General features: G+C 36.2%; 1 protein-coding gene across 24 annotated transcripts in view; it reads left to right on the top strand.

Moving 5' to 3' along the window:
* The window catches only part of BAZ2B (bromodomain adjacent to zinc finger domain 2B), a 382,496-nt gene that overhangs the window by 251,091 nt on the left and 113,949 nt on the right, over positions 1–17,456 (top strand). For all 24 annotated transcript variants that reach the window (XM_029225702.1, XM_029225703.1, XM_029225701.1 and 21 more), the window contains one exon: positions 504–650. In XM_029225702.1, the coding sequence (XP_029081535.1) occupies positions 506–650 (145 nt within the window). In that variant the 5' untranslated portion in view covers positions 504–505. The remainder of the gene's footprint in view (positions 1–503; positions 651–17,456) is intronic.

A 17,456-nucleotide genomic window follows, 5' to 3' on the forward strand; every position in this document is an offset into this window, starting at 1 on the left:
TGTGTGTGTGTGTGTGTGTGTGTGTGTGTGTGTGTGTGTGTGTGTGGTATGCGGGCCTCTCACTGCTGTGGCCTCTCCCGTTGCGGAGCACAGGCTCCGGACACGCAGGCTCAGCGGCCATGGCTCACGGGCCCAGCTGCTCTGTGGCATGTGGGATCTTCCCGGACCAGGGCACGAACCCACGTCCCCTGCATCGGCAGGCGGACTCTCAACCACTGCGCCACCAGGGAAGCCCTATTATTTTTTTATATAAGACTATTCTGCAAGTCTATTAGAAGAAGATTTGGTATACTTAACATTAAACTTATTTCATAAACTGGTATTTTAAATTGTATTATTTTTATTTATTTCATATTTTATCTCTCTGAAGAACATGTATTTCTAAACTTATTTCATATTTTAAAAAGTATTCCTAAAAGTTTGACTTACTTTAAATATGTTTAATTCTTTTGCTTAATTCCAGTATTTAGTACTGTAGATTAACATTTGTCTCCCTCCCATAGATATGGAGTCTGGAGAACGGTTACCGTCCTCAGCAGCCTCCTCTGCTACACCAACTTCATCTTCTATACCTTCTGTGGCTTCATCAGTTTCAAAAGGTGGCCTTTCCACTGGAGCTGCTTCACTTAGCTCTACAATCAACCCATGTGGTGAATACCCTTTATTAACTCAATTTTAGAATGCCATCCTTTTACTAATTTGCATTCATAGTGTTTTATTGAACTCTGAATCAAATGTTCTCATTACATCTGTTGATCTGTTGAACAATGACTAGGTTAAACATTTAGTCTCTGCTTTTTCTGTATTTTATCAGCACACTGGAGTAGCACTGCTTATTCCATGTTTTCTATGATTTTTAGAAGCTTTGAGAGTTTCATTTTAATATCTTCCTTTGACCATTTTAATTAATAAATTAATACATGCAAACTCTTTTAAAACAATAGGCCCATGAGGGAGTGAAGAAATATAAAGGAATCCTTGATGGTAAGATAAGGTCCCAATGCCATGGACCATTTGCCCTAAATTTGCTTCCAGTATTCGAAATGACCTTCACCAAACCCCAGCTATCCTAGTTCACAAGATGTATACTAAGGCATATCATTTACCTGATGGAAAATATTTTTAAAGTTTTAAATATTTTGAAAAATATTTTAAGGTATTTGACAAATTTTTCTTAAACATGAATGAAGTTTATACTGCTAAAAAGGGAACTTTATTTCAGTAGTGAAAATATCCTCAGTTTTAGTTTTATGTGGAAGGTACTTTTATTTACCCCTCAAAATCACTTTTTGCCCAAACACATGTTTGGATATTTGGTAGAATACATTCTTTTTTTTAACCTAAACTTGATTAACTTATTCCTTTATCACTAGGAAGATTTTTAATCTTAAATATATTTTATCTTATAGATTATTTCATATGTTTAAACATTAGAACTAAATGATGTTTTACTTTTTAAAAATTAGATTTATAATTTTGGGTAAATGAAATACATAAATATGGAATGTTTGCTGACAAAATACCCTAGCAAATTGTCAAATATATATTTATTGAATTATTCTGATTTTTTTCCAATCAATGGAATGACAAGGATGTCATTTTGTCATTTTATCAGAACAATTTTCTAACATTTTCTTAGTGATTATAAAATAACTAAAATAAAATACCATTACATTTTTAAAAATAAATAAATTTCCTGTTCTCCCACACCTTGTACAATCTTGATTAAGGCATTCATTTAACAACTTCAACCACATGTCCCTTGTGTATAAAATGATGGCTATATATAAAATGATGAATGCCTTTGACGACATGCTGTGTTCAAAAATAGTGATACCATGGTTGGCATTTTACCTTGTGTCTTTGTCTAAATGACTGCACACAGCTGTACTTTTGTAATTACTCTTTCGTGCTTTTTATAACTCTTCTCCTTTCGTTTGTGTCAGCTCCTTTCATTGTGTTCCTCCCATCTGCTGTCTTACTTTGTATTTACTTGTGAATTTGTATTTAAAATATATAATATTTCTAGGGAAATGTCCTTTTTTTTTTTTTAATGTTGAAGGTTTCACTCCTTGAGTACAGAGCCTTGAGTTTTCTGGACCCTTTGCTACCACCTATTTCTCACTTAGTTTTCTGAATTAGTGACATTTGAATTGCTTATGATTCTGAGTAGTCACCTGTTGGGCGCTATTTTTTGTTCGTGGTAGTTGAGAGTTGCAGAAGGGTGGGGTATGCTTAGTTGCTGAATACCATCAGAAATTTCCTTATCTAGAAAGGAATTAGTTTTCATCATTTATTTGCAAGTAAAATAGGTTGTTGAGTTTTTATGTGGAGATACTTAAATTGAATGAAACTATAGTTTATTTCAATGTTTATTCCAAAATACATCACTTATTAACACACTATACCTTTAGTACCTACGGCATGAGTTTTTTTCTTTCTAAGAAAATTATTTTTTGTTTTTAACATTTGCAGTGTTGTGGTTTATGTTTAAAGTAGAGCCTTACAAGGCATGGAGAATGCTCAGTTGTCCTGCATAATTCAGTTTACCATATTTTCCTGTCTTATTTGATTCATTGTTTTTGGCCTCGTTGTTGTCTGTAATTTTCTCCTTTTAAAAGTAAAATTGTAGAGTGATAATGCGCCTAGCCTCTTTATTTTAAACAATTTGAATCTCCCCAATGTTTTTGATGTATAGAAACAACAAAAAAGAATTTTCGTCTGTAAAATGTCAAAACCTCACCAGTTCTTTAATGGTCCCTTTGAGGACATTCTTTTGTTTTAAACAGTTATTTTAATTGGCCTTTCTCTGTCATCTTCATTAATATTTCTGTAGGAATTCTTCTGAGTTACAAAGGATTTAATTCAAGCCTACTTTCGAACTTTGAATGATCAACTAATTTCTTTTGAATCAACACTTTGTCAGGGTCTGGGAGTATACATACCTACTGTTGCTATTATGATGCTGGTAGAAGATGTGAGACTCCTAGGTCAGAGATTTTATTACTATAGCATAGCAAATAGCATAAACATCATGTTGGCATTGGCTCCCCATGTCTCCCAAGTCCCACAGGGGCAACACGGAGGGGCCCAGTTGAATCTTATACATATAGTGGAGGTTGTGTCACGGCTTAGGCAACCCACTGCTTTTATAGTAAATGAAAGCAAAGCCGCTCTTTGTCTGGAAGGAAATGTCACCTCATCCATCAAGGTTGCTCACTGCAGTCCTGAGAAATGGCCCAGTTTTAAAGAGTGGTCAAGACCTTGCATTCTGGGCAACAACATGCAGGGACCTTGGAGGACTGTCTCTCACAACACACCTTTAATTTTATTACAGTAACTTGGATAGAAAATAACACTGCAATAAAGATTGATTAATCTAAGGCTCTCTGCATATAGTGGGTCTTGTCGGTCTTAGAAGAGTTATATTTCTTTTCCCTTTAAAGTATGATTTTTAAAAAATAACTTGCCTACTTCTAAATAATTTTGGACAGCTTTCAATAAATATATTGGCATAATAAACAAAACAATTAACTAAAATATTAAAAGGTAGGCTCTAAAAAGTATAAAAGTATTAGCCAAGGAAAGCCACAGATATTGAACAAAAAAAATTAACTAATTAGCTGTTAAGAATAAAAAGAAAACATAGTGGGCTACATGGCTCACATACTAGTGCTAGTGAACATATCAGTTCCTCAGAGAAAAACGAACTTTTTCCTGGCTCTGAGTGGTTTGGGGAATATACCACCAGAACCTATGTATAAAAGTCTGCATGATACACAATATAATATATGCCAATTTCATAAGTATTCAGACACTATTTCACATATTATCTCTGAGTGAAAGCTGAAAGAATAGTATTTCAGCATAGTTCCAAAATTAAACTTTACAGAGTGGATTTGTTCGAGATTTGTGGTCATTTGACCTAATACAAACAAAGCATAGAACTTTGAGAAATTTCAATGATTGTTAAACTGTGCCATAGACCAGTGGTTTTCAATCCATTTTTGAGGTGGAACCCTTCAAACAAAACTTGTAAAATGCTGAATGTATAAAACAGAGAAACTGTTTAAAAATTCTCTCATTAAAGCTGGGCTATGCCTACTTTTCTTTTAAAGTTAGAGACTGAATTACACATGTATCTTATGCGCAGGCTCAGCGGCCATGGCTCAAGGGCCCAGCCGCTCTGCGGCATGTGGGATCTTCCCGGGCCGGGGCACGAACCCATGTCCCCTGCATCGGCAGGCGGACACTCAACCACTGCGCCACCAGGGAAGCCCCACACATGTATCTTAATTGCAGGCCTACCTCTGTAGAACTGTGCCAAATCGTGGTATATTGAGGAAATCGCAAGTTGATCAGTCAGGCCTCAATTTAGGGTATGTGTCAGTTATGACAATGATTAACTATGAATAGGAACACATGGCAAATACACGTACCAGTCCATAGATCCGCAGTTCTGAGGTGGGTGATGCCATCACAGACCTGGGTTCCTAATTTTATATCCTGTCCTCTGAGGTATGGGACTTTCATGCTCACGTGTCTTATCTCATGGCTTTTAGAAGGCTGATCCACCTACAGCCCTGTTTTCCAGGAAGGAAGGAAGAAGGTGGAGTAGAAGAGGGCAAAATTTGTATGCCAGCTTACTTTGACCCCTTTTAAAGAGCTTTCCCAGAAACCCCATCCAGAGATTTCCACTTAGTATCTCTTTTGTCGGAACTATATGAATGGTAATCTCAGCTTCAAGGAAGGCCAGGAAAATTAGTTTTTAGCTGAGCATATTGCCATCCTGAAGAAAATAGAGGTTATTAGTAAGGAATAAGGAGAGAATGGATAGCCAGTATCTGCTATGGCTAAATGGAACAGAGGGACAGGAGATCAAGCTGGGGAGTTGGTTAAGGTCAGATCATTTAGAACTTCATGCACCATGTTTAAGAGTTTAGACAGAATGATGTATTGACTAAAAGCAAGGACTTTGCAATTGAAAGGCCCTGAAATTGAATCTTGGCTTGTCCACTTATTAGCTATGTGAATTTGGGTACATTACCCCTTTCTGAACTTTGGTACCTCATCTATAAAATAAATGATACCCATTTTATAATGATAAATGAGATAATGCCTGACATAGAATAGGTGCCTAGCAAATTGTAACCTTTATTTTTATTCATACTTGATCAAGTGGAAGGATTTTAATGCTTTGAAAATGCTAGCATGCTAGCAGCATGTAGAGCATCAGTTTGCAATGAGGATGGGACTAAAGGCAAAGAAGACCATTAGAAGGTACTTAAATTTATCTGGGTGAGAAATGATAAGGGCCAAAATTAAGGAGTTATTGGAGATGGAGAAAGAAACAAGGTTCCAGAGATATTTTGGGAGTAGTTTCTTATAGGATATAATGACTGGATTTGGGCAAAGGGATGTTGAGAGAGAGATTGAGAGAGAAACCCTGACATGACCTGGATAACTGGGAGAAGGGTGATGTAATGAGAAATGTGGAGGAAGAATACGTTTTAAAGTGTAAAAGGGTCATTTATCTTTTTGCATGTTGCATTTGAATGGACTGTACATCCATGTAAATACTCTTGGTAAATATTAGAGTTGTTGCCAACTTTTGCCAGTTACAATGTTATGACCATCATTATACATGAATCCTGATGCATATGCATACGGATTTGAAGATGTCTTCAACTTTACCAGTAGTACCGATTTATTTTCTCATCAGCTGTGTATTGTAATTCCTGATGCTTATCATTCATGTTTACACTTGTCATTGCCAGACTTTTTTATTTTTGTCGATGAATATGAAGTAGTGTTCATTAAGGTGCCTTTTAATAAGTTTACAGCTTTTGGGGTTTTCCTCTCTTTTGAAGTGATTGTTTAGGGCTTTGGTGCATATTTCTATTGGGTTGTGCATCTTTTTCTTATAGATTTGTGAGTTCTTTTTATATTTTGGATACTGGTCCTTCTTTCAGTTATCTTTGTGGGAGATAGCTTTTCCCACATGGTGTGTCTTTTTTTATTCTACATTGTCTTTTGATGAAAAGAACTTCCAATTTTAATGTCGGCAGATTTACCAATATTTTTATTTATGGTTATGCTTTTTGTCTAAGAAATTGTCCTCTACCTCCAAGGTTATGCATATATATTTTTGAGATTTCACTTATCTCTCATTTAATATTACTTTGAAAAGTATATGGTTATCAGATACCAGGCCAGTTGTGATAGACTGAATTGCCTTTTTGGTTTTGGAACTATCACCAGTTGAGATTGTTGTTTGATGTATCAGTGAGTTCAGCTAGAGATAACATAAACCACTGACGCTATTTTAAGCAGAAAGATTTAATACAAGGAATCAGGTACTTATAAAATTATTGAGGAGCTGACCCCTGACCCCCATGAGTGATTTCAGAGCATTACTGTTGAATTGACCTGCTTAAGGAAATTACCTCTAGCTCAGTCAGGACACCATTGTGCTAACTGGTGGCTCCATGGATCATACCACCTCAGTTGCAATCCAGTGATCAAGAACCACTGACATAACAGGCTCCAGGGCTGTTCTGTGCTACCTGCTAGATCTGCACCAGCAAGAAGGATACCTCACGTACTGCCAATCTAACAGCTTAACTCAGTGCCAAATACATCTGATTGGCAGAATCTAAATTACATCCAGAATCCCGGCTGCAAGAGAGACTGGCAAATATACTGTTTAGCTGTTCAGCTTCTGCATCACAGGAAGGTACACTAAAAGGAGGTTGGGGCACATGTTAAATTATGAGCCAGTTATCTCTCCATTTCAGCTCATCTGGTGATAGCCCCCCTGCCATATCTCCCCACCTTTGTATCATCATAAACTCCTGATACCTATACATGAACTTTATTCCACCTTCAGTGGTTCTTTTCTTCTGAAAAAAATAGTATTTCATTAGTGCATCTAGTAGCTCATATATACTTACTACAGATCTCTTTTGATATACTATTCTATGTAATAATATAAGTTAAACCAAATAAAATAAATGCTTAACTCAAGATGATATGGCTCTTAACTGTCACAACAGCAAATAACTATCAATTCTTTTTAAAGACTGCAAAAAACTTTTCAAGGACTCCATTCCTCCTATACAGTATCATTAATTTTTCTGTATTTATTGGATCATGTCCATTAGTATAAAAGCATGCTCATAGTATCTCCCATCTTAAAAAATAATACACACCGAAAACCCTTCCCTCTTTCACCCCAAACACTCTTCTGGCAATTACTCTGTTTTCTCCCTTACTTTATAACCAAACTTCTCAAAATACATAGTTGTATGTGCTTTATCCTTTTCCTCATCTTTTATGTATATCTCAGTCCACACCAGTGTCACTTTTCTGTCCTCATCTCACTCAACCTCTCGGAAGAATTGACACAATTGACCAGTCCTTCCTTCCTAAAAACCTTTTTTAGGGAAGAGTTTGTATCAAATTGATAATACTTCTTCTCTAAAAGTTTGGTAGAATCCACTCTGAAGTCATATGGGCTTGGAAGATTGTTGTTTTTTTGTTTGTTTTAATGTTGTTGTTGAGGATAATAAATCAGGAGTTCAACGTTTTTTTTTGGCCGCGCTTGTGTGGGTTGTGGGATTTTTTTAGTTCCCCATCCAGGGATTGAACCCGGGCCCTCGGCAGTGAGACCATGAAGTCCTAACCACTGGACCACCAGGGAATTCCCAGGAGTTCAACTTTCAAAATAGAAGTATAAAACTATTCAGGTTATCTTTTTCTTTGTGAGTGAGCTTTGTTAGTGATGTCTTTCAAGGAATTTGTCCATTTCCTCTAAGTCGTTGAATTTACAGGTACAGAGTTGTTCCAAATAGTACCTTATCCTGGGACTTCCCTGGTGGCGCAGTGGTTAAGAATCCGCCTGCCAGTGCAGGGGACACGGGTTCGAGCCCTGGTCCGGGAAGATCCCACATGCTGCAGAGCAACTAAGCCTGTGCGCCACAACTACTGAGCCTCCCCTGTAGAACTCGTGAGCCACACTACTGAGCCCACGTGCCACAACTACTGAAGTCCGCGTGCCTAGAGCCCATGCTCCACAACAAGAGAAGCCACCGCAATGAGAAGCCCGCGCACCACAACAGAGAGGCTCCTGCTCGCCGCAACTAGAGAAAGCCCGTGCACAGCAACGAAGACCCAACGCAGCCAAAATATTAATTAATTAATTTAAAAAATAGTACCTTATCCTTTGAATGTCTGTAGGATTTGTAATGATATCTTCTCTTTCATTATTGATATTAATAATTTGTGCTCTTTTTTCCTTTTATTAATCTTTTTGACAAACTAGATTTTGGTTTCACTGATTTTTTTTTTTTCCGATATTCTGTTTTCTGTTTCATTGATTTCTGCCCTTTATTATTTCCTTTAGCTTTTCCATGGGTGGGATTTCCTCATCTTTTCTCCTAATTTCTTGAAGAGAAAACTTAGATCATTTATGTTAGACCTTTCTCCTTTTCTTATATATGCAGTTAACGCTATGATTTTCCCTTTTAAATACAACTATAGCCGCTTCCCACAACTTTTGATAGTTTTCATTTCATTATCATTCTAGTAAAAATATTTTGTATTTTCCTTTGTGAATTCTTCTTTGACTGATGGGTTGTTTAAAAGTCAGTAATTTAACATTTAAATGTTAAATGTTTCAGTTGATGTCCATTTTAGTTTTATTGTGGTCAAAAAACATACTAATGATATGTGCTCTGTTTTTTGGCTTCCCACTGCCACTTTTGCAGACTGGGCCCCTGTGGGTCTCCTCTGTGCCTGTGAAAGTTTTTGGGTCAGCCAACTACGTGGCAGAGATGCATCTCTTTCTCTTTGTGGTTTCCTTGCTCCTAAGATTACCTGTTGATTTCCAGCTGCTCTGCCAGCTTTTGACTCTGTTCTCTGACACTTCAGGCTTTCTAATCATGGTGAAAGTATGCACTCAATTAAGGAATACATTAAATTGAACAGATCTGCTGTGTGTAGCTCTGTCTTTCTGTATGTTCTCTCCTGGCTATTTTGTGGTGCCCCATGCACAGTGTACTTTTAGCTAGGCACTTGGAACGTTTAATCTCTGAATTTGAGTCTCCTTCTTTCTGTGGTTTGATCACTGCCAAGATTTCCCCTTTAAATTTCCTGATTTCCTGATGTTTTCTTAGCCCTGGAGTCTGACCTCTGGCACCTTTAGTTGATAAGCCTGCTGTTTCATCTTCCACTGTTTTCTGGAGTTATATCTGTGAGGTTTAGACAGCAGTATCAGACCAGAAAGCCACAAAGTCACACTTCTCACCCTTCTTGTTACCATTTTTTCCAGATTAAACTTTCCCCTGACTTTTCTCTGCTTTTGGATGCTTTCCAATATCTTTAGTTTTGTTGTTGTTGTTTTTTGATATTTATTTATTTATTTATTTGGCTGCACCAGGTCTTAGTTGTGGCATGCGGGACCTTTTAGTTGCTGCATGCGGGCTCTTAGTTGCGGCATGCGGGATCTAGTTCCCTGACCAGGGATTGAACCCCCGGGGTCCCTGCATTGGGGGTGCGGAGTCTTAACCACTGGACCACCAGGAAATCCCTTGTTGTTGTTTTAAATCACATTTTAAAAATTATTTTCTGTGGATGATTTGTGTGGCCACTTCACTACTACTCTACCTTTACCTGAAGTTGTCCCCTGCAAAACGAATCACTTTCTTTTTTAAAAAAATTTTCACCTGAGACTCCAGGGGTGAACATGTGATACAATCTAGCTAATCCAAACATCGTATTTCCCACACAACGATGGTTAAGTGATTGGTTAAGGAAGGCACATGAGACTAATCAAAGGCAAAGAGATTCTGTTCTAGGATTTTTACTGGGACTGGTGAGGGAGGATACCCTTTTGTCCCACAAACCTAAAAGGAAGGGCCTATCTGAGGAAGTAGAGCCAAGAGACGAAAGAGAAATTAAGTCCCAGTAAGCTTTCAGCCAACCTTCTTTATCTGAAGTGTGCCTTTTCCAAATGCTTTTATGTTATGTGAATCAATACATTTACCTTTCACTTAGCCATTTTGAGCTGGATGTTTTGTACTTTTCAACCTAACTGATATACCCTCCATGATCGAATCCCAACTCAGGGTCTCAACCATGTTCTCTCTTTGTCTTAGAGGAACTGCATAAGGCTGATTTTCATGTTTTGTCTCAGGTTAAGTGTCCTGAGACATTAGAGAAGTCTCCTCTGTTCATAGTGTCTAAGTAATTGCTCTACTATTACCTGTTTTTGCACCTAGTAATTTCCTCCGTAGTACTCTTAACAGTTTATAATTATAGATTTGGTGTTGTTTTACTTATTTGTCCCTTCTTCTACATTTAAAAGGCAGGGACAATACGGTTTTTTTTATTGATATGTATCCAGTCAGTGCCTGGCACAAAATATATGCTCAAGAAACAATTGTTGAAGAAAGGGAGGGAAGGAGAGGTGAACTCGCAGGAATAGGACTTGCAAATTAAATGATAAATTTACTCTAATTAATAAGTTTTCTAGGCTGTATTATGCTTTGCTCTGGTAATACCAAATAACTGTGCTGATTTTAGTTAGAGATGGGCATTATAAGCCACAGGGTAAAGAATCTTAAAAGATCAGACCTTACTGACGAGGCATTGAATAAACAAACCCTGAAAATACAAAGTTATTAATTAGAACTTCTTATTTAAAAGATGGAGCTTACGTTTACAGTCAATAGAGAATCGTCAAGAGAATGAGATAGGCTTATTCTTGAGGGTTTGGATATAAAGACAAAGTTTTAGTCTCTTTGAGTATTTATATTATAGTATGAACTATTATAACAATAATTGTTTTTTAGTTGTCTATATTCTAGATATCTCTAAGTCACAAATAAAGGCCCTGGAATGTTCAACTGTCTAGCTTTTTTTGCCTTTCAGTAGATTTATTTAATGAAGGGTTTGATCACAAGGCACCAGGTATTTTTGAAATATATTTTACCTAACTTTAAAAAATATATATATATATTTATTTATTTATGGCTTCTTTGAGTCTTCGTTGCTGCGTGTGGGCTTTCTCTAGTTGTGGCGAGCAGGGGCTACTCTTCCTTGCGGTGAGTGCGCTTCTGATGGCAGTGGCTTCTCTCATTGCAGAACATGGGCTGTAGGAGCACGGGCTTCCATAGTTGTGGCATGCAGGTTCAGTAGTTGTGGCTCACAGGCTCTAGAGTGCAGGCTCAGTAGTTGTGGTGCACGGGCTTAGTTGCTTCGCGGTATGTGGGATCTTCCCAGACCAGGGCTCAAACCCGTGTCCCTTGCATTGGCAGGCGGATTCTTAACCACTGCGCCACTAGGGGAGTCCTTACCTAACTAACTTTCATGAGTAGAACTTCAGAGTTTTAATTAGAATTTTATAGGTAAATTACTAAAGAAAGGTAATGCCTTCAAATCAACTAAGTAATCTTAAAAATGAACCTAGGGTTATGGATAAAATTGTTTCTTCCTCCCCCCAAAAATATGTTGAAGTCTTAATCCCTGGTTCCTCAGAATGTGACCTGTTTGGAAATTGGGTCCTTAAAAGAGGTAATCAAGTTAAAATGAGGTTATTAGGGTGAGCTCTAAACCAAAATGACTGGTATCCTTATTAAAATGGGGGAATTTAGGCACAGAGATGTGTACAGAAAGAAGCCCATGTGAAGACATAGGAAAAATGCCTGAGGTTACCAGAAGTTAGGAGAGAAGGATGGAACAGATCCTTCTTTAGTACCTTCAGAGGGAGCATGGCCTTGCCCACACACTGCTTTCAGACTTTTGTAGCTCCAGAACTGAGCCAATAAATTTCTGTTGTTCTAAGTCACCCAGTTTGTGGTACTTTGTTATGGCAGCCCCAGCAAATTAATATATGACTTTTATTTTAATGCACTACCATTTTTGATGATTAGCTGTACTTTGCAGGTTGTAAACTAGAGGCTGATTTTGCAATGCTGTAAAAATATGCTGATCGTTTAAAGAACTAGAGAAAAGAGTTTAAAGACATGTTGCAACAAGTTTATGTAGCAATGAAACGTGTGTTTTTCAAAGTTGGTTTTAGTAATTTTTGTTCATTATGGGAAATCTAAGACTTCTTTATTGAAACATAAGTAAAATAAGATTTTAGAATTAGAGTGTTTTCACTGTTATTTTTTATATTTCATTATAAAAATAAAGTACATCTATATTTGAATATAGAAACATATATAAAATATAGTGTAATTTTAGTATTTTAATCTGTGAACTCTAAATTCTTTCATGAGATGTAACAAAAATGCTTTTTTACAAAAGAGCAGCTGCTCCTATCTTTGAAGAATAGTCATTTGCCTGAAGATTGATACATATTGGCTGAACTGAATCAAAATCTTGTTCACCATGTTCAGTGTTATGTAGAGTAGTAGATTTTGTTCCCAAGGCTGTGTTGGGTCTTCGTTGCTGCGTGCGGGCTTTCTCAAGTTGAGGCGAGCGGGGGCTACTCTTCATTGTGGCGTGTGGGCTTCTCACTGCGGTGGCTTCTCTTGCTGCGGAGCACAGGCTCTAGGTGCGTGGGCTTCAGTAGTTGTGGCACACGGGCTCAGTAGTTGTGGCTCACCAGCTCTAGAGCGCAGGCTCCGTAGTCGTGGCGCACGGGCTTAGTTGTTTCATGGCATGTGGGATCTTCCCGGACCAGGGCTCGAACCCGTGTCCCCTGCAATGGCAGGCGGATTCTTAACCACTGCGCCACCAGGGAAGCCCTACCTAGACTTTTAATGATTTTTTTTTCTAATGAAAAGACTGTTTGAAAGGAAATTAGTAACTTTATATTGAATCCTGGCAGATACTAACTTAACCGAGTGATCAAAGTTAATATCACCAGCACCATATAGCAACATCACAGACCCCAGATATGTTGTGCTGAGAAGGACACATTGGGTACTCTTCCCAATCATGTTTAACCTCTTCTAATCATGAGAAAGCATCAGACAAACCCACGTTGAGATACATTCTACAAACTACCTGACTAGTACTCTTTAATGTATCAAGGTCATGAAAGACAAGACTGAGGAACTGTCACAAATTGGAGAAAATTAAGGAGACACAGTAACTAAATGCAACGTGAGATCCTAGATTGGATCTTAGCACAGGAAAATGACACTAGTGGAAAAACTAATGAGATCTGAATAAATTCTTTATTTTAGTTAATTAATCGGGGTTAACTTCTTGGCTTTGAAAATTATTTTTTATCATATAAGATGTAAACATAGGGGAAGTTGGAACTCTGTACTACTTTTGCAACTCTTGTAAGTCTAAAACAATCTCAAAGCAAATACTTAAAAATAAAATGAAAGACTTTATTTCCATACCATGCTTTTCTAATGTTAAAATGTAAAGGTTAACTACTAAAAAAGTTATGAGAATAAAGGAATGAAATGAAGATTATTGGGGGGAATATTTTGTCACCATTAGCTATAGAATTCTTTCTGTTTGCTCTTTAATCAAAGTTCAAGTTTGTAGAATTTTTACCTTGTGAGTTTCAGAATATTTAAACATTAATATGTTGAAGAATTTAAAAATATGGGCCAGTAATTTGAGCATTTCTTTAATTTACAGTAATTTCACTTTGTTTATTACACGCAGTTATTACTAGTGTTAAAGTACTCTTGTAACCTATATTTAAATGTGCTACCATTTTTGATGATTAACCATACTTTGCAGGTTGTATACTAGAGGCTGATTTTGCAATGCTGTAAAATGTGCTAACAGTTTAAAGAACTAGAGATAAGAGTTAGAAGACATGCTGCAACAAGTTTGTGTCGCAGTGAAAAAGTAAAGGCATTTTTAGCACACAAAAAACAGCATAGGTAGAATTCTGTCATAGTAAGCAGTCTCCTTGATTTTTTAAAAAAGATTAGATGCTTTAGGATACTTATTCCTTATAATCATTTTGTTTTGATCTGCTATTTGGGCTTTTCCTGATTGATAGGAGATTTGTCCACTGGTAGTGTAGGTTCAAGACATTAGTACAGTATTTATATTATTTTGTTCTTGTGGGAGGGAAAAACCTTATTGTGTCGCTGCGTGAAGTTCATTAATATTAATAAAGACACTTGCAGTTACCGTGCATTGCTACTGAGACACTGGCATTTTGTGTAACTGCTTTTAATCACTTACATATAGATTGGCTGGTACAATCTGAAAAGCTCTGCTAAGAAGTAGTCAGCTTACTATAACGTAAGTTGAGGATTTAGACATTACAGACATATATTTTCATTATACAGTACGTGCACATTGTTACCTGTCAGTTAAAATGGAAACTAATAAAAGTTGCATCTATAATATTGAAACTACGCTTGAATGTTAATATCTGTAAAAAAGAATAATTATGGTGTTCTAAAACTGTTTTCATTTTATGATGTAATTTATCAGTTTGCAAATGTGTTCTCTGAGCAAAATTGAAGAGTTTTAATCATAACAGGTTTTTATTTGGGAGGATCTTCTGATATTAGGTATATTAATGTAGAAAAAAGTTACTTCTCCAAAAGTAGGGCATGCTAATATCCAAATAATTTTATTTTTGTAGTCATAAATCTAATAGAGCTGGTTTGGCTTGTGTTGTCTTTTGTTTCCTATAAGAAGATATTCTGCTCTTTTGTTAATACAGAATATGCTTTGTTGTAAATGTAGTTGTAGAGTTCACTGAGTCATCTCCAGTCTGTGATCAAAAATCCCCTTGTGAACAGTAGCTTGAAGTTTCAAGACAGTTGGAGAAGGCGAAGGGCATTGTCCTGGCAATGAAACCAAAGGGTGTAACCGAAACAGCACCCTCTTGCTGTATAACAAGATTAAAGCCACAACATAGATGTCATTAAATTAGCTTCTCATTACCCAAAGAGCTTTTAGTAACATTGTGAATGCTTTTTATAATTGGAACAGAGAAAAAATGTGATATATTTTTATCACTTAAAAATGACTCCTGGTTATTCTAGCTTTTTAAAGGAAGAGAGAAACAAAGAATTGAAAACTACCATTTTAGAGTTATCCACAGCAGGTATTATTATGAAGTATTATCCCTGCAACTGCTAACAGTTTGCTTTATACAGTGTTTTGTACAGAGTAAAAATGATTAAGAAATGATTCTTTCCTTTATAACCTTATATTCTAGTAATGGTATGATGAAAGATTGTGAATAATCATGAATATTCAAAGGAGGTCCAAAACATATCTGTCTGGGAGATTCAGGAATACTTCTTGGGCAATATTTTTTTGAGATGATTATGAAAGGATAGTTAAGGTTATAAAAGGCAAAAGAAGTCAAAGAGCATGTTATATAAGCATGGAGGGTCAGAAGAAGAAGAAATAATGTGACCCAAAATACAACAGTGGGAAACATTCATTAAGCACCTGTTATATTTCAGATTATGCCAGGTATTGGGGATTACCGAGATGAATGAGATTCAGTTTTGCTCTCAGGGAGCTAAAATCCTAGTTTAGAATTCATGTGCATAGAAGTGATAGTTAAAATAGTGGAAGCCCATGAAATGACTGAGGAAGAAAATATAAAGAGGAAAAAAGAGACAGTTGGACAAAATCTTTAAGAATCTTACATTTAGAAAAAAGAAAACCCAGTAAAGTGGACAGTAGTATTATGGAAAAATATAGTTAAGAAGAACATCAAAATAATTCCATGACCCAGAGCTTAAGGGTAAACATGGGTTTTAATAAGGAAGAGGTAATCAGCAATGCCAGATTTATAGAGACAGCTTAAAAATGAGAAGGGCAAAGATTAATGGAATCTAGTGGTTAGGAAAACTTAAGTTCCTTTACAGACAAAATGGAAGGGAGGCTTGGACTTGGCACAGCTATTAAAGATTCTGAGAAGTGAGGAGGAAGTAGACATACAAGTGTAAGAGTTTTCTTTCAAGGTTAACAAGGAGAGATGCCGAGATGGGATTGAGAGGGAAGGAGATAGATAGGGTCAAGCGACTGGTAGAAGATTGAGAGAGACCAACGGTCATGCTGAGAAATAAGGAAATGGAAATGTGGAAACCATGGTTAGAGTAAAATTTAAGAATTTAAGAACTTGGAGGTGGTAGAATTTTATGTGATCAAATCCAACATGTGGCCTAAATGGAATCAAGGAGAAATAAAAGGCCAAGTGGTAATTAAAAAAAAAAAATTAGGACTCAGGGTTGGTGACATGTAAGGCAAAAGGAAACTAGTAAGAAGCATCCTTGCAAGTTTAAATGAAAATTCAGGACAACTTCCTATTCTGATGAAGCCCTTTGGAATCAGTCCCATGGATGTGCCTCTTCTGCTCTTAATGAGTAATCACTTCACTCAACAGATGTTTATTGTATAGCTACTATGTACGAGACACTCTTTTAGGTATTTGGGATCTGTTACTAAGTCCTGTATGTGACAGTACCAGTTTATAATATTAAAATATTAACTAACTTGTTTTATACATTGTGGTATGAAAAACAGTCTTATACTACTTCAATTATGTTCAAACCATTGAGTTCCTTAAGACTAGGGATTATGTCTTATTCATCCTTGTATGCTAATTACTAAACGTAGCACCTGGTGCTTAATAGATATGTTCATGAAATGTGTGAATTATGGAAACTGTTGAATAAAGAACAGTAATTCTGGAAGGTTTTTACATGGAATTAGTAGCTGGCTTTTTTTTTAAAGGCAGTGGCAAAAACAATACTTAATGAGAAAGATACACTTTTGTATCACTGACTTGTATATTCTTGCTATAAAGGCAAAATTTAGTAAAGATTATTAAATGTAATATGAAATTATTTCTCTTCTGTTGTATAACTTTATCCATGTAAAGCAAAGAAAATGTCTAATGTGTGTTTTTAATAATGCATGGTATCAATGTAATCATTATAATGTGGGCCTGATATTCTTTACTAAATACAGACGTGAACCTTTTCTTACCAACAAGGAATAGGCCCTATCGATTCTGTTGTCACTCGAGTACTTTCTATGCTTTAATTATCTTCAAAAGTTTTATAAGAAAGAATAAGAAAATAGAGTAAGGTAGCTTCTTCGTAATTTTGCTAAGCATAGATATAACTCTGTGAACAAGACTATATTTTTTTCCCCAGTTTGAATCTATGGTGAATAAAGCTCATATTTTGTTGAAATTTTATATTCAGCTCTTTCTAGATATCACTCTTTTTAGAGTTAAAAAAAAGAACTTTTAAAATTATCAAGTTGTGTAAGATCGATTCTTAATTATTATTGCTGCAAGAGTAACAACTTCATTCAGGTATTACTCATGTTTTCTGTTCTTGAGACTCCAAGGTTTAAGCTCATTTATTTCTTCACAATTAGAAAATTAATGTTTTAACTATACACCTGAGAATGCTGCTTACTAGCAAGTATTTCTATCAGTTTCTGACCCTTTATAATTTTAATGTGTTCTGAATTTTTATAATATT

The sequence above is a fragment of the Monodon monoceros genome, unplaced genomic scaffold (genome assembly GCF_005190385.1).
Source record: "Monodon monoceros isolate NGI ecotype Baffin Bay Population unplaced genomic scaffold, NGI_Narwhal_1 Super_Scaffold_16, whole genome shotgun sequence".
Taxonomy (NCBI): Eukaryota; Metazoa; Chordata; class Mammalia; order Artiodactyla; family Monodontidae; genus Monodon; species Monodon monoceros.